Raw genomic sequence first — 25935 nt, 5'->3', positions numbered from 1 at the left:
TTGAACCTTTGCGCCACTAGATGGAGAAGTGGCACAGTAGAACTGGAAGAAATGGTCGTTCCTCCTCTCTTTACAGAACTGGATTTCATCCCAATTTTAGGCTGCACGTACACTGCTCTCGTACAGGCTCGGAGCACACAGCCTGGTTCCTTGAACGTCATATGATTAGGCTGGAGAAGAGCCAGCAGGGCCCCCGTTTGGAGAGGAGGACCCATATCTCAGTCAACACGCGCAGCCAGCTAGGGCCCCCTTTATCTCCGCAAGGCAGGGAGGCGTATCCTTTTCCCCTCTCCCACTCCCCTTCACATACCACTCTGACTCTCTCTCTCTCTCTCCCCCTCTCTCTCTCTCTCTCTCTCTCTCTCTCTCTCACCCGTACACTAACTAGACTACAACCTGCTTCAGACGACGCCCCACAGCCCATGAGATCTCCACCGTGCGGACGCGCAGCAGAGCGAAGTCCGTCTAGCGTCGTTGCCGCTCGAGAGGAAACCATCGGGGTCTTATTATTGCCGGGCTGTGCGCGCAGGCTGCCCGCGGCATCACCTCAGCAATAACAAGAGGGGTGCCAAGCCAGGAGAAGAAGAACAGGAGGAGGAGGAGGAAGAGGAGGAGAGGAAAGGGTGTTAGAGTATCCCGAATTAACGCTCAGAAATAAACAAGAAGACACCCTGTTTGGAAGATCTCTGCGGCGGGAAAGCGAAAGGCAACTGAGTAAGTCGTGATTTTTACAGTGTGCGGTGGTTGCGCCCGTGTTTTCCTCTGGCTGACCTGCTTTTGGTGATTTGTCCAGAGCTGGCTGTGCAGCGGCGCAATATTTAAGCTTCCAGCCCGGCAGCATCCTTTCGCTCGGACAGGATGGGATGACAGAGCGGGACAGAAGGATGGAGACATGGAAAAAATAAAAATAAGAAAAATAGTGGCGGTATCTTTGTGTTGCTAGTGTAATTCCTTACTGTAAACACTGTGTGACGGTCGTTGCATTAATATGAGGTTACAACTATAATCACAAGAGGCGCAGCATCCTTGTAGGGACATACATTAATAATAAATGACCAAAATCAAATCAAGCGCTGGTTTGGTGGTGAATAACAAGGTGAAAATTAGCCTCACTATTATGTCATGTCAACATCCTTTATGACATGCCTAGAGGCCCGTTTAAGCCATGATACAGCCAGGCCGACAGGTGTAACAGGACGACATGTTTACGCGAATGCCTTTGATGATCCATCATGTAATATCGATCTGCTTTGAGAGGAGAGCGTTTCAGGATGAGAGTTAAGATGTCTTTTTTTTTTTTTTTTTTTTTTTTAACCTCCGATGGTGAATTTCCAGTGGCGCCACCAGTGCACGGCCGTCACTGCACTGGGTGAGAGATGCTGACTGGCTACAGGCTGTGGAGGAGAGAGTAACAGGGTATTCTGTGGTGTGTTGTGATGTGAGCAGTCTGCTCCAACATGGCGCGCATGAGCTGATAAACCTTGGCCATTACATACTCCTGTCTGGAATTTACACTGTGCAGTGGACCAAGCAGTTGGGTTTATAGCAGAGAAAAGAGACTGTGCATCCCTAACAGACTGAGTTTAGCTCAAATTAATTTCAGCTCAGGTTGCCATTGGTGATATAGTCTGACTCCTCCATCCTCTCCGAATATCACGTAGGCATGTGTGTGTGTGTATTCTGGATCTGTTTCTCTTCCTGTCTCTGAATAGAACAATATCAATTGGAACAACTCCATTAATTTTACTCTGTTTTTGTAATTATGTTTGATCACAGCAGGTATAGGCACGGACGGACAAAGGGTGTGGGGGACAGTGTGTTTTTGTTTGGTCTTGTGTCCATTGTTTCTCTTGTGGGTTTCTGCCCTGTGAACTGTCGTGACTGTTGAGGACAACATCTTTGTTGACAAGACCAGCGAGTGATGTGATGATAGCTCAGTCTGTAAACAAAACACACCCATTACATTTCAGAGGGAAGCCAGTGAGTCCTCGAAACACGGAAAGGACATCGAGTCTTTGTTTTATTCAGCTAAATGACACCTGTTTGATTCCTGGACATACGTGGGAAAATAAGTGCGGTACAGTGTGATTCACTTCCCATCCTTCTGAGGTGACTTTGTGCATCCTTGTGGCATTTTATCCCAGGTGTGAATGTACTCATGTGAGTGCAAAAAGATGATGCTGAAAAGGGGACATTGTGACTCGATGCCATTTCTTAAGGGCGTGTTTTGTAAGGTCAAGACGAGTGCAAGAATGATGTGTTTTGGTGTAACAACTAGATGGCAAAGTGTTCACCACTGGCAACATTTTTGGACTCTCTGTTGCCACATTCTGCACAGTGTCAAAGTTACACTCAAGCTTTAGAAATGTAGCGGAAAAGTACAAGATATGACCATATTTATAATTTATAATATATATTGAAACATTTTATGACCCCAGCTTTTTCAGGGAACATATAGGACGATAAAAAATCACATTAATTTGGTTCCCTGTGGATCACAACCTCTATATTGTTAGATTACTTTAGATTAGTTTCATTTTCCAACAGAGTGGAAATTTGTCATAACATACATCATCAATAAAAATACATCCCAAAACAGCACTCAAACTGAAAATATCAAACGTACAAATCATCACAATATGGGCAGAAATTACACTTTGTGCCTTTTAAGTAGTCACCAAGGAAGACTGACATGTTCATGCTATGATAAAAGAAGTTAATTGACAAAAGACAGTTCCACATTTCCAGCTGCTGTTTGTTGTCTATTCTGTCATTTTATTGTACGAGTGAGACATGTTAAGTCCACCATAGGCCTCAGTCAGGCTGCATGTGAGCTGAGGGTCTATGTCCGGTTGGCTGCCCTGTGTTGTGTCAGCGACTTGCAGTAGAGCTGACAGCACTCGTCTTGTCCACCCATGTCATCATCTGGCATCATGGCTCTGGACAGCTCCATTTCTGTGTGTGGTTTTGTATTGTTTTGTGTCTTTGTATGTTTGCAGCATTGTGTGTGTGTGCATTTTTCATCTGTCTTTGCATGTATGAGAGAAACGAAAAGATGGATCATGTGTTTGTGTGTGTAAATTGTGTGTGTTGATGACTGTCTCCTGGCCTGGCAGGCTTGGGCACTGGGATGGATCAGCTTTCACCAATTTAGATAGGGGAAATGGGCTGGTAATTGGAAGGCCATTCTATCCTAATCTTGGACTGTCAGTGAAAAATGAGGTGAAATGTGAATGAGGAAGACTCTTTACTTTACAGTCAAAGTGCCCTTCAGTAAGGTCTGAAGCTCTGATTGCTCCAACAGAAATCCTCAGGGAGCAAGACTGGGAGAAAACTGGTCACATCGAGCAGTGCTCTGGAGAGTAAAGTGTGAAACTGTTACCAAAAAAGAGCACACTCACCCAGCAAATTGTCCTGATAAACACAGTTTAAAAAAGCAAAGGACATCCAAGAGACACTGCATTGTTGTTGCTGATAAATGCAAAAAAAAGTTTATTTGTCACACCAACTTGCAGCCCACACATTATTGAAGAAAAGGCTGGCAGGTTAAAGGTAACTTCTACATTTGAAGTGACAGCAATAACGATTTTAGCTCTACCACCCCTGTTGCATGACAGCAATTTTTTAGCATTCAATGGCAGAACTGGTCGGTAAAGCATCATTAGTAGAGAACAGCAGGCATCTCATGGGTTCATATTCTGCCCTGAGCAAGTAGCCCTAGAGTGATGGATCTTTCTAATTACCCTCACTGACCTTGCCATCATTAAGAAACCATTTATGCAGCAGTCATAAAATCAGATCAGTAAGCTAGTTGTGGAAAATGAATGACATGCATTTCAGAGACTCTTAAAGTCACTGTTTTGTGCTGAAAGATGGTATTGTATGGTGAAAGAGGAAGTGGAAGTGAAAGCTTGCTCAGCAAGCATACGGGCTGATAAGGAGTAACATCTGGGCAGATAGTAGATGTGAGATATTATTAGATAATGTAGTGCAATCCACCTTGCCCTTTCTGTCTCTGTGTTTTTTCTCTTTCTATTAATCTCTGCCTCCTCTTTTCCTCCTGGATAGTCACTTTTTCTTTCCTTTTTTTCTGACTTTCTCTCATTACAAACCCCTTCCTTGCTGCTTTGTCATGACAGATAAGGCGTGAGAGGATTTGTTTTTTTCACCATATTCTCAGCAGATAGTCTGTCTTCTGATAAATTGTCATTTTTAGCCACTAAGTCGTTTTAATCCCAGAGGGAAATGTGCTCACCAGTACGTGTTTGTTCATTTGTATATGTGTGTGTGTGTGTGTGTGTGTGTGTGTGTGTGTGTGTGTGTGTGTGTGTGTGTGTTTTTATGCACCCCTCCCAAAACATGTGCACACCCACACTCATATGATGATCATCAGTGCTGTTGCAGAGATGATATCAAAAGCACTATTGATAAGCAGCAGAGAGGGATAGTTCACTGTTGATAACCTGAATTTGACACCACACACACACACACACACACACACACACACACATACACACACACACACACGGACATTGACATCTGGTTTAAGGGGAAGGAGGAGAATGAATATATGATCTTGTCCTCTTATAAATGAAACCGTTTATCCCAGAAAAGATTGAACTGACAGATATTAGAAAAACATACTTACATAAACAATGCCTGAGCCTCTTGAGAGCTTTAAGTGGGGATTGAGATCTTGCCATAAGGGAAGGCACCTATTTGGCCTAATGGTTCCTGTGTTAAGATTGAAAGGCTGGTATAGTAATGCAAGTCCACAGACTTCATATGTCCGGATGTATAGAGTTTGCTGATTGACCAAAGAGGCAGAGAGCGCACACTAGGACACAGGAGACAGTATACTATAGAAATGGACTGTCTGTAAACATAAAAGCAATGCTGTTAGCAAGTAACGCTGATGCAAATGCTATGAAATTGTTTTGAGGTAACTGAGGTAAAATTCAAGGATTAGAAGCATTATCCTCTTGTTTACTAATTGTTGTTTAACTTGACTAATTTCTTGAAATGCCTTGATAATGAGAGACACAAACAGGCATTTGCGCAACATCTTTGTAATGTATTACAGGCTGACCATGAGTTAGGCAATTTGGGTATTCACCCAAGATTTTTTATTGCAATGCCTGATCAAATGTTGGAATTGTATTGCAATGTCTATACGTATGATCAATACATTCAAATGATGGCATGTGAGCAAACTCCTACAAAAAGCAGACATCCAGTTGCACCAATGCCGCTCTTTGGTGTCAAGAAGAAAGAGGTTTGCAGAAGTAGAAGACTGTGAGCTCCCAGATGTGAATGTGTGTTAGTGTATGCAAGCAAGCAAAGCAAAACTATGAAAGCAAGTGAAACAAAAACATGTTGCAGGGAGATGAACCCCTCATCCAGAGCATGCACATCCAAACCCTTGTGCTATAGAGTAAAACTAGCAGTTGCAGGGCTGCTGTGTTGTTGCGAGCAACGACTAGTGCAAAGTATCTTAACATGAAGTTCCTGTAATGGCCACTAGAAGCTGTCTCCAAAATAACTTTTGACTTCTTGCACGCTTTGTATAGTAGCTAGTACAGCCATTCCATGCATCCCCATACCCCGTAGTCTTTACTGTGGTTGTTGAACTTCATGTTGTGTTTTTTCAGGGCTTACTGTTTGTTCTCTACTTGTTTCTGAGTGCGACTGTAGCCTTGTTCAGCTAGCAGCTTTGTTACGTTGCTATACACATCCAAATCCTCAATCATGCCAGGTTGTCTGTCACTTTATCTCCTACTCTCCTCTGATGGCCAGAAGCTCCTGAACCTTTGCATTTTGTCATTTCTCTATGTTGTCTTTGTGTTACTTAGCTCCTTCTCTTCTACAAAAAAAACAAAACAAAATAAGAACACATTGTTTACTAGGGGATTTGTAGTAAGCAGGGGTTATTTGATATTTATGAACCCTGCATTACAACCAACTACGTTCTTGAATGGCAATACACGTCAAGGAATCCATTCATGTCACAGCCAACTTCAGACTTGCATCCACCTGAATGGGTATCGGTGAGTCCTTATATTACTCTTAGCTGTAGTGTTTGCTGTTCACCCTTTTGCCCAAATTTGGATTTTCTGATGATAGCAGTGAATCAAAGTCCAGGCTTCAAAACATCCCATCAGAGACTTATCAGTGACATTAAAGACCCTGTGTACATGTACAGTCTACAAGCTGAACCTGTGTTCTGACCTCCATGCAGCAGCAGTAGTCTAAACACAAGGATCAATAAAGTGTCACAATAGCTGTAGACTCAGCAAGCAATCCCTGGTATAAAAAAATTAACTTGCAAAGACCACGACTCAACAGATTTGAAGTGTAAAGGTTTACTGTTGCAGAAGTAATGAAGGTTGAGTCTGGTCAAGTGAAGAAATGTGGGCATGAGGCGAGTCAATGAGGAGGAATCCTGAAAGAAGAGTAAACGGATGGAGACATTGTCTCAGCACAGAGTATTTGAGGGGTAGAACAAGAAACAGGTTTGTGGAAGTTCTTTGGCAGGTTACTAAAAGTTGCACTTTAAGAGTCAGTTTATGCTTGATCAGAACACAATCTCGACGGAAAGGTATCAGGCAAGGAGGTTTCCGAAGCTATTTGACCAGCAGTTCTGATGGAGAATACAGGCCCCTTAAGGCATCAGTATGCTTCAAAAAAGTGGTTATCAGATGGTTAAACATTATCCTCTCCAACTTCAGAAGACATTCAGCTGCATCCGACAGTATTTGTACCTTTCCAAAACCAACTATTCAACAATCATGCCCACCTCATGCAGCGATTAGACAGATGTGCAGAGATGAGAAAGTAAGACTGGATTTGAACTTATTTCGCAAGTTCTACTACTTCCATAACTTTTCATGCGTACAACCAAGTGCAACACTATGAATGTCCTCAAGGAAAGATTGTTCAAAAGTTTGCCCCCCAATTTTGAACAAATCGCATCATATCTCACTGTGTTCCTTCAGAACAGGTATAATAAACACTTTTGCCTTCAGATGTGGTTGCAGATGTCAAATGAAGTAATTCTCTTCAAGCATAACCTAACCTTTAGAGTGGCCACACTCAAAGTGTTAAAAAGCATAAAATAGGCTTTGGAACCAGAGATCAATAAATACAGAAAATATTGCTCTTACATTGCTAAAAAGGTAGCCACATCTCCAGCCATGCTACTGGAAAATTATTGGGAACTATTGGGAAACGGAGACCACATGCCTCTCCTTTGCTGTTCTAATGAAGGTCCTTGAGGAAGAAGCGTTTGGAGCCTTGCCCAGCAAATCACTTCAGAAAGTAGGCTGTTGGTTTGTCACTTACAGAAAGTTACAAAAATTGAGTAATGCAGATCCTCTCTGTCTTAATTTGGAAAGGAGCTTTGCTAAACAATACTTCTAAAAGAGTTTATGTTGGTCTTTGTTAACTTGGGTTAAGTTATCTTGATTTAAAAAGAAATCATCTTTAACACACTATGTAATTGCAGTTTAGTAGCCTATTGTGTCATGCTGACACTGGGTCACGTCAGAGCTAACTCACGCTCCTTTCTGACCTGATTATCTCACCCCACGTGTCTCAGTCTGTGTGTGGCTTCTCATTTGTCCTCTTGACATGGATGTTACACAGTATTTCACGCTCTTCTGTACTGACAGAGTTGTTTTTTATGGGCGACCTCTTGGGGAAAGAAGTTTTACCCTTTGACCCCTTAAACACTAACGTGACCTCAGCAGACTTCCTCCAGCTTTTATTGGCACCGTACTATTTATGTTTGGCACAATTTGTGTTGTGCCTCAGATAGAAGGATGCAGAGTGCATGTGTAATGGTAGAGGAGTCGTGTGTGGTGTGTGTGCACGGCCTGGGAAAAGTGTGTTTGTGTGTGTGTGTGTGTGTGTGTGGCCGGGCAGAAAGTCAGGGAGGAGTATTGTTGTTCCTGTGCTCTTTTGGCCTAAAGGAAGGAAGACATGGAAGTGGGGAGTAGAGAAAAGGAGAAAGAAGTGCCACTCCAACACAGTGAGTGTGAAGGGGATTTGAGATTAGTTTCCTCTTCCAGAGTCTCAGTTTTCTAATGCAGGGCCTGGGTCATTAAGCTCAAGAGTTATTTTCACAATCATCATTCTCTCTGAAGTGGAGACATTTTTGTGCCAGATTGTGGTTTTTTTTGTATGTCTGTGTTGTGTGTGTGTGTTTGTGTTGTTGCTGTGTGTGTCTGTACAGGCTTATACATTTGGGAATTGCTAGAAATTGCTATCTTGTTCACATCTTGGATCTTTCCAGAATTTAAGAGCAGACAATAGTAACTACTTAGTGATTTAATTGCATCTATTTTCTTGTGTTTTTGTCAGTATTTGACAGTGTGTGTGCATGTTGGGGAGTTTCATTATGGCTACCAGTTAAAAGGTTTTTGCTGTTATGAATTATCACTTGAGTGAACACATTATCCCTCAACATGGCAAGAAGGACTCGAAATAGGTTATTAGAATGTGCATTGTATAACTGGGAAGTTTATTTTTTTCAACCGCACTTTAAAATGCAGCAGTGTAAAATTAGTGTGAGTGTCTTGCCTCACATGTTTGGCTTTATAACAAACCACTCTGGCTGTGAGAAATTGTCTCTCTGGTTTCTGATTGTTTAACAAGAGGGTCTAATTGGCCAACCAGCTAAGGAGAGCCCTTGAAGTTTTTCAGTGTTTAAATCAGTTGAAAATTAAAATGTTTCTTGAGTGATTCTAATAACTTCCCTTGTAGAAGTCATTAATTTTGTTCCTTTTTGCATGTTTTGCTAACAGAAGAGAAGAGAGACTCCATATGGTTGTAATGTAAGACAAGCTCAGGCATTGTGCATTGACATGTTTACTATCTAATTATGCACAGATGCTACAAAAACAAGCTTTGAACAAATCAGTCTATCTGAATATGTGTGAGCGTGGGAGGTGAGATCAAAATCTGCCAGATTGTTGCGGTGTCCAATTCCAGGTTACCGTGGTGTTTGTTTAAGATAATCCTAGATTAGTGGTTATGAGACCTGGTTTAATCTGCCACTGCTGCCGACAGATAGACACATACTGTAAATGGATGTCCTTTGGCTATCCTGGAGTCACACATTGTGACTGGTCTCATGTAAAGATCAGTACAGAATGTACTTGCTGACCTTTTTACTCCCACTATGCAGCGTAAATAATGAATATGATGTTCCTTAATCGACTTTTCAGACCACATTAGTGCAATTAGCCGTAACAAACTTGCAAGAATCAGATGCTAAAATTAACCAAACCCAGAAATGTTGTAGGGAGTGCTGAATCTAATTTGGGTTCGGTGCAACACACCTTTGAAACAAGAGTTTTAAATCCAGGTTGGGCTTTAGGTCAGCATGATATCCCTGAAAAAAGATGCTCAGCAGGATTATTATTCAGTAGGCTCTAGACAAAGGTAATCTGTTTTGGGGCATTTCGGTGAAGATACTGAGTGTGTAAAGTGACTACTGGTGCCAGATGACCATGAGCACAATGCTATTAGAAGAGGATGCTGGTGCTCTATGCAGGCAGTTAATGTGTTCCTGGAAATGCTATAGCAGCAGTGCACTCAGCGGGGAATGGGGATAGTCATTAGTCTGTTTCCCTGACTTCTTCTGCCATGCACCTGCCTTGACGTATTGACAAAATATCTGTAGTTTTAGTGTGTTGTTTGTCTGTAAGTCTGCCTGTTAAGACTACTTTGTCTCTTAGTCCTGTCTGACTGATATTGTTGATCTATTTATTTATCTGTCAATTTGCCTCCGCTGGAGTAACAGCCTGCCTCCTTCGATGTCCTCTTTTCTCTGTCATAAATGTAATTACTGTTCTGACTATGCCGCGAAGACGTCTGTCTACAGTATGTGTCTGCTTTCCTTTCTCCCTGTTTGTCCATAATTTATGAGAGAGGCAGCAGGACAAATGCTCCCAATGTTCCGACAAGGTGGACAGATATTTTTTTCCAGTACATCTTAAAAATTCATCAGAGCAGTAGCCTAGAGGTTAGAGAAGCACGGCTATCATTAAAATTTAGGTTTGAATAGTTGGACAAGCTCGAAAAATCTGTGCACTTCACCCCCAGTTGGACCAGTGGACCTCTGCTGTTAACTTTGAATTGGCATCGAATGCTCGGTCAGATTATTAGACTTGTTGACTTGTTGACTGAATTCTTTGATCAGATGGTTTTCTGATTTAAGTCATACTTTTTGATAATGTTAGACTATTTTATTGAGGAAAAGCTCTGTACAGTTACTTTGTGTTAACAAGACATATAAGACATAAGAAATATACAGTTTAAACTTGCATATTGTCTACAACGTACCTTGAGATTAAGATTTTGAAATTTAAAACTGACTTTAAACGTAACCTGATGATTTTATATTAGCCATATATTAATAAATATATATTCAATGTTAATATGACATAGAATTCTATGTTCAAAAACCACAAATTATTTTATTATGTGATTAAAAAAATATTTTGACATTCCAGTCAGATGATGATCATGTGATGTAACTTTCTTGTTACTATTCTTGGAAGTTTTGTGTTTAAGCTGTTTCCAAAAAAACAGAAAATTCACAATTTACAGTGTTTACTGGTTTATTCATGGGAAAAAATGTTTTCATAATCATGGTACCCAACAGAAGCAATTGACATAAGAAAAACATATGACTCGTTCCGTCCTTGCTCTCAGTCTCATAGCAATTCCTGCCTGTCAGAGCTAAGCTGTGGGTGTGTCTTGCCGCGTCTCTGCTGATGCTCACAGTGACCTTTCCCAGGTTAGGACGGTCAGTCATCTAATAAAGACAGAGTCCTGCTTCCAGGCCTCCTTCATACCACTGATGAACTGATCCAGATGACTTCCCAGATGCGCAGTCAGCTAACTGCCATGCTCCCACTATAACCTGAGGGCTGGGAAGGGAAGGAGATTTAGGGAGAAAATAGACCATAAAACCCTGTCAATGCACAACATACAGTAACCAGAAACTGTACCTGAATTAAAGGTCTTGATGACGTAATTTTGAATTTAAAGCCTTACTTTGAAATGGAATGATATAATTAGTCAAGGTGTATTTTATTTTTGACAGTGTTGGCTTTCCATATCCATCGCCAGATGTCTTTTCATTCTTCCTGTTTGTGCTGGATCAGTGGGAAAAGCAAAAATTAGAAAGAATGCGTCTAGACAGTATGTGTGTACTTGGGAGTTGATCAGATGATTGTGGTTTTACTTTTTCTCCGAAGGGTCTTCATGTGATGGTGATGTGGTTTGTTTGGAGAGCAGAGAGCAGTGTTTGTATGCATTGTTGGACACATACAGTAAAGCTAGTAATGTGAACCCTGTTTCTTACAGATTGTCCTTCCATAACATACCCTTGTGGATTTTGTGGGTCCTAGAGATACATTTATTAGATAGTAATCTAACAAGCATGGAAGAAAATGCATGCTTCTTTATGTTTTGAGAAGAGCCAGTGTTGTTGCACTCCATGCCTTCATGTAGGAAATAAAAAGAATAGCAATCAGACCATCCCTACACCAAGGGCAAGATAGAAGGGATGTGATGTAATGAAATACTGAGTTGTTGTTTTTTTTTCTCACAATCCAAGCTTTGTGAATGTTCATTTGGGAAATGATGCAAGCTAATTCTAACTGTGACAGTGAGTGTCCTGTTCACTCATCAGGAGAAGTGACACGATCAAACAGTTCTAACACATTTATCTGGCGCTGGAGACGGATGGGTGGGGAGGGGTGTAGAGATATTTTGTCATAGCTCTTTTATAAGAGTTTGGTTTGGACCAGCGTAAGCAAGAAATGAGGATCCCATTTCTTGGGTCTGAAAAAGTTACACTGCTGCTAAGATGTTATGTGTTTCATACACCACCTCCAATCTGTTGAAAACACCCTTTTTTTTTTACACATCCACAAAATAGCATTAGGTGCTGAACCACAGGCAACCTGAGACTCTAGTCCAAGTCAGCGAGCTCTGTTTCTTTCCTGGGAGTTTCACGACTAAAACCGTTTAACACCTACTTGCTTATCACATTCAGTCCTATATTACATATCTTCGCTCTCTGTAACTGATGTTCGACTTGCTCCATGGGTCATGGACAATGTTTTAGTAAGATTATGATTTTTGAAGGAGATACAATACATTGATAGCTTTGTCCCGTTCCCTCCCAGTTGAGCAGCAGTCGCAGTCCTTTCCCTCTGGTTTCAGCTCTGCTTCCGTCCATCCTCCATCCTGGAGCTCTTGTCTGGAACCTATTAGAGCAGGAATCTCCAGCAGCGCCCTGCTAGCACATTAGCATGCCTTCACTGGCTCTCCCTGACAGGAAAGACACACTGATTTAGTGCAAGCAGACAGATATTTAACCTCAGTCACTGGGAAGTCGTTGGAAAGCAAATGGCTGGTGAGCGAATGCTACGGTCAAGGAATGTTGTTTGTCGCTGTGTGTAATGTCTGATGGTGGTGGTCAGATGTGTTTGTAACTCTTATCTTTCTCTCTCAATCTTTCTCTCCATCAGGATGGCTGAGGTGTCACAAGAGGAGAGACTCCAGGCCATCGCTGTAAGTTATTTCTATACAGGCACACACATACACACACACAACACACTGTCTTCCTTCTCCTTCATACATGCATTTATGTACACAAACTAAATGCCTTACCCCAACCCTTACCCTAACCCTAACCTAAACCTAATTCTAACCTTAACCTTAAAACCAAGTCTTAACCCTCCAACAGCCCTTTGAAGTAGTGAGGACAGGCCAAAATGTCCTCACAATGCAGAAACGTCCTCACTACACTAGTTTCAATAGTCCTCAGAAAGATAGCAATACCAGCACACACATACACACACAGTGCACACTGATGGCTGTAGAAACAACAAATCATTCCTGCTTGTCAAAATCTGACCGCCCATCTTAATGACTCAACCTTTTAGATCCCATCTCCCTCACCCATTAGAGGATACTGAAAGCTAATGCATTAACTACAGCTCTGTCTTCCTCTGTCTGTCCTTCTGTCTCTCAGTGTTTCTCTTCCATTTGATCTCTCTCTATCTTTCTAGACACACAATATCTAGGTTTCTTATGTATTTAAAAAAATATATATATATGTGTACAATTTTTGGCAGTGATTGAAACACATTTGAATTTGGTTATGAATGGTTTCACAACCCAATAACTCTGTTATTAAAAAATCTGTCAATATGGCCTGGGTAGGAGGTGCTTAACGTACAGTAGTTGAGTGATGGTTTGTTGTCATATTTATTATCAACCAGAGAATAGCAATACCAATATTAATAGTTTGGTGTCTCATCAACATTTCAAACAGCTTCCTGAAGTTCATTTGACATTTTGATAGAGTAATATGTGCCTGTAAATATACAGCACAAATTGTAACTATACATTAATGTCTATCATTTGCTCTTACTCTCTCTTTCTCTCTCAAAGCAGTTACATTGATTTAGAAAAAATGTACTTAATCTCCAAAAGCTGCCATTAAATCATCAGCACTACTAGTTAAGACTAGGTCTGGGTATTTTTCAAAATATTAAAAAATGATATTGATATAGAAAACCGAGTTTCAGTACTAATTAGAGACAAAATAATTAGTAGATTAATCAATTAGTTGCTTGACAGAAAACAATTTTGATAATTGATTAATTGTTTTAGTAATTTTTTTAAGCAAAAACGCCAAAAAATCACTGGTTACACAATTCTGAATGTGAATATTTGGCGGTTTTCTTAGTTGTTGTTCCGACAAACAATGCTTGGTAAAATGTGAGGGGTGATTTTCACTATTTTCTGGTGTTTTATAGACCAAATGATTAATTGATTATTTAAGAAAATGATTGACACATTAATCGCCTTATTAATGACATGGTATGGCGTTCATTCATGGTATATTAATTAATCATGATATTCATGTGTGGTAACAGGAGAAAAGGAAGAAGCAGACAGAGATTGAAAACAAAAGGAGGCAGCTGGATGATGACCGACGGCAACTCCAGCATCTCAAGGTACACACAACCACACGCACACACACTTCCACATGCACATTTTGCTCATGCCCTATTTATACTACTGTACCTGTGAAAATACTTGAGATGTTATTAGGCTACCTGGAAATAAAATCTAGAAAAACTGTGAAATACTGTCTGAAAACAGGTGTTTGTGACTCTTTTGCTGCTGTTTAGGAGACAGTGAGTTAGTTAGTTATACCAGTTAGTGTGGTTGTGATGCTCTTCTTTATTGCAGCCTTACATTGTGATTTAAGCAGGTAATATACAACAAATAAAATCAATTACTGGTGTGTTCTCACTGGCAGTATTACAGATTTTAAAGCAAAAAGTAGCCCCATATTTAGCTGTAATCGCCAGTGTGCACAGGACATGGTCAGAGCTTTTATGAATCTTTGCACTGTCTCATTCCCCACTGTCCACTGCACCTTGACTTGCAAAACACTTTTATGTGCTTAGTAGTGAGCTTGGGACACATGTTTTCAATTTACCAGTTACCTGTTATTTCCACCTTAGGTAAGCAGATGTTGACACTAACATGAATCAGTTCCAGGAAAAAAATCAGGTCCCTGAATGAACAAGGATCTAGCAAGTTATTTCCTTCATTGTGTACATATTCAGTCTCACTCACAACTCTGCAAATACTTATGTCCTGAAAGATAATCGTATTGTATGTACTGTATTGATCTTATTCATTATGTATGTACTTATAAACAAGCTGAGTCAGTAAAGAATGATAGAAAGCAGCTGGAAAGTAGATGTACTTAGCAGCTTTCATCGTAGGAAGGAAGATTGTACTGTAGTGCATTCACACAATGTGAAGGGTGTGATGGATTGCTATTATTATTATTATAACGTGATAGAGAGGGAAAAAAATCTGCCCATCCGGTTTATGTAAAAAAAATATACTATGCTGTCTCTACTATAAAAACAGTACCAGGGTTTTAATCACCCTAGCTTTCATTTTGTTGCAACTGTAGCTTGTGCGTACTTTGTTTTGGATCTTTTCTTTTTTTCATGATTACCCTCACCTTGACTCACAAATTCCACCATCTGGTGTCGACAGACAGAGACTGAACTGTCATATTTGGCTGTATTCGACACCGTTTGAGAACATGCCAATACCACTTTGTTTGAAAGGGGCTTGAGCGCTTACACTGATAAGATGGATGTATTTATGGATAAAATTCTTGCGAAGTGTAACCTGAACTACTTCTTCCACCTCTCCCTAACCCGTACAAGAACTTGAAACAAGATGCTAGAAATACTGCCAATCAGTCGTGTGGGTTTTTTTTTGGGAATCATGCTCTGCACGTGAGCATTGTTAAACACCCACCTACCTACACTGAACTCAGCGGTTCCTTTTAAATCTATCTGTCCCACGTAGTGATATACTCCCTTGCTGCTGCTGTCACGGAATGTTCAGAATGGACAGCAGATAACACCAGCAGCTACTCCACATGCTGTTTATACACACACACACACACACACACACACACACACACACACACACACACACACGCTCCCTAGAACACACACGTTCAGATCTGCATGCGTGCAGACACACACTCATTATATCAGAGCCAAGGCTTTTGTCAGCGTATGTGTCAGCGCTATCAAAGCTATTTCAGCCCCGGACAATTCAGCAGGTCACAGATAAGAGCAAAGGTTGTGGTGTGTATGTGCCTGTGCAGATGTGTGTGTGCGTGGGTGTGTGTGTGTGTGTGTTCGCAGTAATAGTGCCTGTGACCTGTGCTATTGCCCTTGCATGCTCCCACTTTTTCTATTTTCAGAGCAAACCTTTGTATGTTTGTATCTGTACTGCGTGTGTACGTGTGTTCGTTTTTGTGCGTGTTGCTGTATATAAGAACACAGAAGCCTCAGACAATGCAGAGGGCTTTGGCAGAGGAAACAGATTTTTGTCCCACTCCCACCAACAGGAAACAGCTCTTACACCCATAGCACCCCGCTTTGGTCTCACATGCACGCATACACAGACACACACACACACACACACACATAGACAGAGAGAGTAAGTGTAGTCATGCAGTGCGGGAGCATTAGAAGGCCCTTTGTGCAAACCAAAGTAAGTGTTCCTTTTCCAGAGGCAGTTTTCATGTGGAAAGCCCAATAAATGTCTCCATTTACACACCACATTTTTATAAGGGTGTACCTGTCCCGCCAATAAATCACACCAATACATGATCATACACACACAAAGTCACACTCTCACAGTGCTGACGAAAATGGGTAAGAGGAGGTAATATAACGTTGTTAACACAGAAAATGTTAATAGGAGTTCTGTTTTTAATTAGCAAGCCGTGACAGATATGATTATGCAAGCTGCAGCCTAGCAGTTCCTTTAATTAAAACCTCTGAATGGCAACATCTTATGTTATCTAAATACGGAAAAACACCCAGATTATGCGAAGCACATGAAGAGTAATGTTCCAATGAATTTACCATTGCCATACTTTATCAAAGTTATCGAAGGAAAATGTTTCGCTTTATTGCCAAAACAAGATTGATACCACTATCATGTCTGTATGGTAAATATGAAGCCACAGCAGTTTAGCTTAGCATAAAGACTGTGGCAGGGGGAAACATCTGGCCTAACTCTCTCCAAAGATAACAAAATTTGACCACCAGGACCTTTAAAGCTCACTAATTAACATGTTACATCTCATTTGTTCTATACATACAAAAACCGGATTTGAGGGGGGGGGTTGTGTGGCAAGACTAGTTCTTAGCCAAGCACAGTAACTTCCGGGGGACGAATTATGTTACCTTTGGAAAGCTAAGTAAAAGTTTTGGAATGTCAGATTGTAGAAGGAAAGATGCAAAATGAAGTTTGAAATAAAGGTCTTCTCCCTACAGCTGCTCAGTGCATTTGGATGTGTGTTGTGTGTGTGTGTGTGTCTGTGTGTGTGTGTGTGTGTGTGTGTGTGTGTGTATCACAGTTCCGCCCTTTGTCTGCTACGTTAGCAGCTTTTACTCCAAAGAACAATGGAGAGAGACATAACTGCAGCTCCAGCTTTACGACTGTTCGTGCCAGACTGGTGTGTGTGCGCGTGTTTGCGTACGCATGAGTGAGTACATTAAATGATGTCAGGCTTTGGGGTAGTAGGGTGTGGCGAGAGAGCGAGCAAGATTGAGACAGTAGAGAGAGAGAGAGAGAGAGAGAGAGAGAGAGAGGGGGAAGCAGAGTTTTTAGATTCAGTGCCCAAGAGACCATGCAGGTCTGGGGTATGAAGAGTGTTGAATTACACTGTATGTATGTGTATGCACTGTAAAGCTCTGTGCAGCTGTCTGGAGCTGAACTACTCTTTTGGGAAAGTAAGAAAAACCATCACTTTAGCTGATAAAAAAAATAAACACTGATAGGAAATGACAGAGATACACCCTGAGAATTACAACCTGATTCATAATACCGTGCACAAAACCGAAAAGTTCATGAACTTTATGATGGATAGAGATGCGTATGAGAGAGGAAGAGGTGGGGGTCGAGTCAGAGAAGGAAAAAAAAAAAAAAAGGAGGGGAGTTTTGCTGCAGAAATCCATGTTGCATCACTGGAGAGGAATTCACATCAAGCACAGGTCCAGATTTTCAGTCCAACTCGTGAAAACAAGAGCTTTTTCTACCACATTTCCATATGGCCACTCAGGGTTGTCTTTCTCTGCATGGTCCAACAGCTGCGAATAAGAGGCACTGTTATATTTACTTAAAGCATGCCAAGTATTTGTTTTGATACTATCTTATCTACAGAACAGGGGGGAGAGGGAAAGGGAGTCAAGATAAGGACACAGGGCTATTTGGAAATTGATTTGAGAAATAAATATTGATAGTAAAATGAGATTAAGAAGTGGAATGTAAGTGAATAATAAAGTGAAAAATCCCACTTTGAGTAAGATATATGTACCATTTTGTTCTCATGTTTATTTCAATTAATATTTCAAATTATTTAATGATTTTGTCATAGAATCAATTAACGAGTGTAATATCGGACCAAAAGCAGCAAAAGCAGGGCTAAATAATTCAGTGTTTGCATGAACATTAATGTTAAAATGTTTCATCTAAAGTAATTATAATGAGCCTACCAGTTCAGCAGCAGTAAATCTAGTCTATGCTCTCAAAGACATTCAATTCGTTGTGGTTTAAGATTAGAACTATCTTGTTTTTATCTTTCAGTGACTTATCTAGGTCTCAATCCTATGCTCAATTGAGTATAATAGGAGAATTATTTCTTAGTGTGGATTTTTCTGGTGAATGCCAGAAGCCCTGATACTCTGGCTTGGTGCCATAGTCCACTTGGCAAACAAGTTGGCAGCAGTTGAAGTGTGTGACTGAATCAGTGAGTGGCAGCAGTCAGCAGAGAAGTGCTGGATGCAGTCACTGGTAGACTTTTGTTTTACATTAGCCAAAGGGTTTGTCATTCTGCCTCAATGAAAGTGTCACTAATCTCTCCTGAAAGAAATTACACTGATGTCCAAGTGAGAAAGGGGTGATAATGTTCTGTGTTTTGGGAGACTGAAGTTCTGCTATTGAATTAATCAACTGATCCTGATGAAAGACAATCAAAGGTCCTCCACCTGCTTAAGCTCCTTTCATTACAGCACACACATCCACCCAACTTATTGAGGTGTCAGAGGCAGTTAGAGTTAAATGTATTCTGCTTTATTAGATTTTATTGAATATGGAAGTTAATAATCCGCTTTACCTAATCACTTTTCCCCTTTATTTATTCTCAACATACAACAACGTGTTGATTATTTGTTTTGTCTCCTTGCAGTCGAAGGCACTGAGGGAGCGCTGGTTGTTAGATGGAGCTCCGGCAGAGGAGGAGACTCAGAAGCGTCTGCAGGAGGATGAAGTGAAGACCAAACTCCTGGAGCAAGTTATCCTCAGGTCAGCATCTAAAAACTCCTATTAGTCTGATGTTGATACTGACTGCTGAGAATACTTTAAGCTGCAGGAAGGATGAAAATATATCCTGTCATTCTTCAAGCCACACCAATATGATCGTGGAGCAGAACCCTTCTGTTACACTAGATAACATTAGCGACAGAGGTGTTGCGCAGCTATGTTTTGAACTGCAGCCACAGCCAACTAACAGCGCTGATGACGTGTTTGATGTCATGTGGCAGTTATGTGTCGCATTACAAGTGACATAATCCAATTTTAGTAGCCAGACCGAGACAAATTTTAAAGAAATACGATTCCAGACTGACAATAAAACAATAACTGTGTTGTTTTTTTTTAAATCTGTAAAGACAGTATTTTGTATGTTTCAATATTGCACTGTCGCTACTAAATACAGCTTGAGAAAATATTATTGGTCATCATTTTTGGTATAACTGGTCATATACTATGACTCAAAATTTGCAGATAAATATACAACATATACACATTACCATTTTGCATGTGTGTGTGTTTCTGAGCCAGGCTGGAGCAAGAGATTGAAGAACTAGAGACAGGGGAGCCAGCCAATAAGGGTGTGGCCAAAGAAAATGGGGGTAAGTTCAGTACCCATGGCAACATATGATCACACAGGAAACCATAGCAACTTGGCCTGGACACCTGTGTCAGAAAGAGAAAGAGAGCTATTAACAGCCTCTTCATTTGCTCTATTAAATTGTTCCTCTCTGCCGGAGGTCATTAAGACAATATTTCCTTTCTTTCTTTGTCTGTCTGACTTACCCTGACCACCCTCTCTATCTTCTGCACTCTCCTAACCTCTTGATGATACTCTGCTGCTCCCTATAGGTGAGAATGGAGTAGTGCAGACCTCTGGTCAGACCCCCAAGAGAGAGGTGACAGGGATTGAAGCCAAGCTCTTGGGTCCCAGTCCTGACCAAGCTAGTGCAGACAACCCCGTCACCCTGGTGTTCATGGGCTACAAGACCGTCGAGGAGGAGCAGGAGACCCGCACGTCTCTTGGAATGGAAGGGGTGGACGGCAACGTTAAGGCTGAGTTTGTTGTGATCGAGGATGGGGAGGGGAAAGCGGGAGGAGAGGCAGCCACAGAAGAGCCGGCTCCACCCAACGGGAGCATGGCAGAGAAAGAAAAGGCCAATGGGGGCGGGGAGGAAGGAGAAAAAGAAAAGGAGAAGAAACAGACCTGCAAATGCTGCACGGTCATGTGAGCTGCGTGTGTGTGTGTGTGTGTGCTTGTTTGTGTGTGTGTGGGCATGTGTGTGTGTGGGTGAGAACACACATGCACCTGTGCAGGCATGTGTGCCATTGCATGTGTCTGTATTTGCAGATGTGTGTACCTTTGTGTCTGTGTGGGAGAATGTGTGTCTGTGTCAGGACTGGAGAAAACAAAAACCGAAGTACAATTACACAGCCAATATACCAACAATGAGAGCCAATACAAGCTCCAGCTACAACAAGAACCACAAAGACTCATAAGTACACTTTACTCTGTATACTTTCTCTGATATGTATTTGACTTTTGATTTCTATTGATATTTTTCTATTTTTCTGTCTTGACATTTATATTGTATTCAGTATGTATATCTTTATTATGGGACTGTGTACTGTAAGTTCATTGTTATTATTGTTGGGAAAAAAAAGAAAATGTATTAGCTCTCTGGATTGTACTGCAACCCACTGGGGGAAATCTGGAAACTTAAAATCATTGTACTTAAGTCAAAACAGCAAACTATGAAGGACACAGATACTTAAATATATATATTTCTCTGTGTAGGCCTATCAACTATTTATCGGTCAATTTCATATTGCAATATTGTCTAAGATATTATTTTAAATAGTATTTTAATATATTGATATGGAATTATGTTTTATACAATGTATTTATTGTTTTTGGTTCTCTATATCATCTCCAACCATTAACTGCATGTAAGCTTGTAAGCACTACCAGATTTGCGTTACAATCATAACAAGTGTCTGTGCTTTCTTAGACTCATATGTGCTCATATCTTTAGTCACGCAGGTCTTTCTATCAGTAAATATAATTGGCAGTGTTAAAGGTATGCATTATGTTTAAAAAGAAATCAACAGCACGGAGACAAAAAGCCAAATTAGAATACTGACCATATTGCCTGACCACTGACCACATTTGTTTCTCATAGTTATGGTATGCAACACATGTACATGAAGATCACAGCTTTTGCATTTTTTTAAATAAGGCAAATAATTTACTTTATGGTCGATAGAGTCATGACAAATCATTGCGCAATGATTAGAAATGCTTTTGTTCTCTCAACAGTAGAATCAATGTAAATCTTATGAGGTAGCACTGCATGAAGCCTTGCAACTTTTTTGACTGTCTTGTCACTGTTAGATCTTTATATAGGCTATCACGTTCACATGAATGTAAACCCAGGGGTTAAATTGGGATCCGTTCTACCATAATGAGGAGAGTCGGGCTTGCTCAGCTCACCATTAAAAAAAAAAAAAGAAAAGCTTTTTGTCTCTTTATGAACCAAATAAAATCTGTTGATACTGTAATTTCACTGTGTGTTGGTCGGCTGCTGGTTTCTGTCCTGCTCGCTCCCAGTTTAACCCCTGACTCTTTGTCTGTAGACCTGGGCCCAATAGTACTTGAATAGATGAACAGAATAAGAAAATTTTTTGGGGGCATTTGAATAGACTTTTCTCACAAATTATACTCTCTGAGGATCTGAAATCTTTTCAGCCTAAGGAAACAATATAAAGAATTTGGTTGTGCTTTTTAGTGATTATTGCATTGGTAAGGTTAGGAATCATGTGAAACTAGTGTAACCAGGTTGCTAGCAAGACAAACCATGCATATATCCTATAGCAATTCAAAGCCTTGAAAGCATATTGAACTACATTTTGGCCCTTGTCTCCTTATGTATTTGGCAAACAGGAGAGGCTGTAGATAGTCTGGGTCAGTGATTTTAAGCCACCAATGTTTCTGCTCTCTCCCAGGTTCATCCATGTCTCTCATTCACCTACACACCACTATCACCATCATCTCATTATCACACTGTTTCATCCCCATTGTCAAAACCACAGCTCCACCTTCTATGCTCGGAGACACACAGTTTAAAAACCTCTGAAGTTTGGTGCTAATCCTGAGTCTCATCTAACTCTCCATCAACCAACTATTGTTTAACTCGTTCTCACTCAAATCGCTGGTGAAGGGGGGGGGATTGTGAGAACCTACTGCCTCCTGCATACACATATTGTTGAATAAGAGAGTCTTTTGCAACCTTCAGTGCCAGATGCATTTTCTCTCAAGTCCTGCCTACATTTACCACCAGAGAAATGATCCCTTCTAACATTCCAAGGGAGGCCAACAAGAGGTGTGGACGGATGAAATATAGTCTATGCTTTCCATATGTACAGTACAGTTCCACTCTAATTGTACAACTTTGTTTCTTATATTGACTCTCATGTTTTTTCTTTCCTATGGCCTCTTTGCAAGGCAGTATATTGTATTTGATGTGTGTATTTTTAAGAAAAAAAAAAAAAGATGACTACATCTGTGTATTGTTGGTGCCTTTGTCAGGTTCAGTTGGTTGGACTTGTCTGTCTGCCGCCATTTTAGAAGGTTTTTCTTGCTCTGCTCCTGGTCAAGACGACCCACTGGAAACACTGCCTTCTTCTCTGGAGGGTCACTTCACATATATGGTAGAATATAATCATTTTTCACACAAACTATAAATAAAGACAATAGGTAATATGCAGACTACTGTTGGTGTCTTGAAAAAACTCTGTATCCAGTAGTTCACTCTTTTAAAATTGATTGATTTAACTGTGACTGGACGAATACTTTTTTTTATTCAACACATATAACAAAACCTTTTTTTTCCGTAACTCCTTTCAACATATTGGTGATACAAAGTTTATGCAGGAGACCAACTGACAGTCTATGTATGTATAGTATATACACAAGTTCCTATGTGCATATCTATACATACAGTATGTATACATAGAAATACATGTACACTTGGTGAGATAAAGCTTTGCTTAATAGTGCATCTCGGGACAGCAGCAGAAAAAGCAACCTTGTGTTAGACCAATGCCTGTTCATCTATTCTGTGGTCGTCTAAATGTTTAATCTTGAATAAAACTACTGTTTGTTTACAGCAAGTCAAATAAGTGTGTATGTAATTAACCAAATGTACACATACTGTAAATACACATAATCCATGGTTAATTATGCATGCGGTTCTGGCATCTTAGCTGATAGGAGTTGCAGATGGGTACAGGACACCCTTCTGGGAGACGTACACACAATTATATGCAGATAGACCATGCATTTACAATAGGACTAACACAATTGGATTTAAAAAATGAGAAAAATTATATATCTATCATTTATGGGAAATGAATAAAGTAGAAGACTGAGGTCAGCGGTGTGATTGAGGAGAGGATATTAAAGACAGGAAGGAAACATTAAACTGAGTAGAATATTGAGCATAAATGGGATTTCAGCCTCATTAGAACTGCAGATGTGAGATGGCTTCAGTATTTTTGTGAAGTGCATTACCTAAAACATACCACTAGAGAGCATACGTCTACTGTTTTGGAAGTTGACCCTGTTAAAATATTGTTAAATATGCTGTAAGGCTGTGTTTGTGTGTGTGCCTGAGAGAGAGTACGGAGGCAAAGAGTTAGAGGCATTTAAACAGAGTGTTCATCACAGGGAGGTCAGGTACGCACTATTTAACAGTGCAGCTATAATTATATGGCTCTATGCTGCAGCAGTGCCACCTCTCATAAATAGCAATTGAGCCCAGCGTCAACGTGGCATATTCAGTTTGCATATTCTGTAATTGGACAGATTCTACCATTTAATAAAAGGAGCATAACTGTTCCACATCACGGGACAGGGAATACATTGTGCTCTTTTTAGGTCAAACCCCTGACAATGCTTTTCCAGATGACACACACGCATAAACACAAATGTCCTGGATTTGACCAGTGGAATATAAAAGTCATGGAATACAAAAAGTAGATGGAAGTTTTAATTCAAAATTAATTTGAAAGGTGAAAAAAAAATCCCATTTAGGGGATAAGGAGTCCCACCACAGAAATTGGTTGAAGTATGGCATGCATAAATCATCCAAATCAGCCCTTTGGGGGTAAAGCAAAATCTAATTGCTGCTACAGTAACAGCAGCAATTGCTGCTCTGTGATTAGTTTGTTAAATGTAAACCCCAGTGACCCCAGACACAAATTAGTATGGGCACATGAACATAATGTAATGAAACACAAACAAAATTTCCCTTTAAAATCCACCACATTTGCCCCAAAATAACTTTTTGCCCCCAAAGACCTGTGGGAAACAGTGACATCAACATGTAGGCATCGGTGGTGTTTGAGCACTAGCTGGTGTCCATGGCTCATATTTTCCAGGAAGAAATTACTGTACACACACTTCCTCATCCGTGACTATTTAAAACTTTGTACAGCTGTCGTCAGCAACTTTATCTGTGTTTATTTTCAAGAAAACTTATCATTCAGTTATCTCATCTTTTTTTCCCTAAATAATTATACAAACTTTCAAACAAGTATGAAGTATGAATTAAAGAAATTTATGTTTCTTTCTAGTATAGTATTTCCCTCTTCTTCTTCATATTAATTAGCAGTTGGCAAGCCAGCATATTGGTACATCAATACCACCCACTTGGCTGGATTGTAAATCACTAGATAGGAAGCAAAGTAAAATCTAGGAGAAAAATTTGGATCAAATAAATAAATAATCTATGCTAGATCGTCTTTCATGATGCCTTCCAAATCAGAATTTCTAAAATAATGTTATCATGTTTTGCTTCCTACAGCAATAACACTAGTTTACTTTTCAATATCACATGTTCAATTGATTCTTGGTTGATTTAAGTGTGCGATTGCTGACCTCATCAACTGACCCCTACATTGCCTTCTTCCACATGTTTCCTTGTGTCACTGTCGTTTCATTGTGCTCTTGATTTTTGCAATTTTCAACTGCGTATGTTGTGTACATGATCTTTTCCTAACTTGATCCTTGTTTTGCCAGTTTCATTTCTGAAACTGATTTATCTATATTTGGCATCATAAATAAGCACATACTGTGGGACTGTACTGTACATTGAAAAGGCTTGTGTTTTCTGCCTTTGAATTCCCTGTCCACCCGCTAAGACTGGATTCATCAGGCTCACAATATTTGGACCACCAGTGTGGGATGAATAGCCTACAGGTTAACTCTCTTAATCCTTCAGTGATTTTCCTCTCATTTGCAGTGGCAAAACCAATGAAACTACGTAAATTTAGGCTACTCAAAGTGTACAGAGGTTTACAATTTTGAGGTAGCGTTGTCATGCTTGACTTGAGTATTTCCACTTTATGCAACTTCAATCAGAGGCAAGTAATGTTATTGCACTAGGCTAGATTACGGTACTGTATCCTATTAAATACTAATATCTAACACTCTCATGGGATTGTTTTCTGCATGAGTAGTCTACTTTTACTTGTGATAGCCTACTTCAGGCGTATTTTGCAAAGTTCCTACTTTTAATTAAGTGAGATTTTGCGTGTAGGACTTTTACTTGTAATGGAGTGTTTTTATACTAGGGAATAAATACTTTTACTCAAGTAAACAAGCTCAGTACATCTTCCGCCAGTGCCCTTTTCACATGCTTAGTATTCATCGTTTGAGGTTTGTTTATGTTGCTGACAGATATATTTATAAGATCTTATGAGGGCCCGTATATTTAACTGTGATTCCATACTAATCCCATTTTAATGAAATGCTCGGCAGGCTTACCTCTTCTTCTATTTTATCAACGTGCTGATAAGTCTAAGTAGGCTTTTAATCACACAAAACTTCATCAAAACCCATCCTACTACTTGATATGATTTAGCTGTTACTGGAAATTTGCCGCGGCCTTCTTTTTTTCACAAAATGATAGCCGT

General features: G+C 40.2%; 1 protein-coding gene and 1 long non-coding RNA gene across 2 annotated transcripts; one reads left to right on the top strand and one right to left on the bottom strand.

Moving 5' to 3' along the window:
- The first annotated feature begins 328 nt into the window (after positions 1-328).
- Positions 329-23126, top strand: palm1b (paralemmin 1b). Its single transcript, XM_067614505.1, has 6 exons — positions 329-714; positions 12549-12591; positions 13965-14045; positions 18836-18951; positions 19489-19559; positions 19810-23126. Exons 2-6 carry the CDS (start codon positions 12550-12552, stop codon positions 20187-20189), a joined length of 690 nt encoding a protein of 229 aa, XP_067470606.1. The 5' UTR covers positions 329-714; position 12549; the 3' UTR covers positions 20190-23126.
- Positions 10513-25897, bottom strand: LOC137199900 (uncharacterized). Its single transcript, XR_010931870.1, has 3 exons — positions 25787-25897; positions 12175-12348; positions 10513-10937 (listed from the first exon to the last, which is right to left on the bottom strand). It is a non-coding gene; the product is annotated as an uncharacterized lncRNA (long non-coding RNA).
- Between the last annotated feature and the right edge of the window lie 38 nt (positions 25898-25935).

This window comes from Thunnus thynnus, chromosome 16, assembly GCF_963924715.1.
Source record: "Thunnus thynnus chromosome 16, fThuThy2.1, whole genome shotgun sequence".
NCBI classification, from domain to species: Eukaryota; Metazoa; Chordata; class Actinopteri; order Scombriformes; family Scombridae; genus Thunnus; species Thunnus thynnus.
The sequence above is the reverse complement of the archived record's forward strand: the minus strand, read 5'-3'. Positions and strand labels throughout refer to the sequence as shown.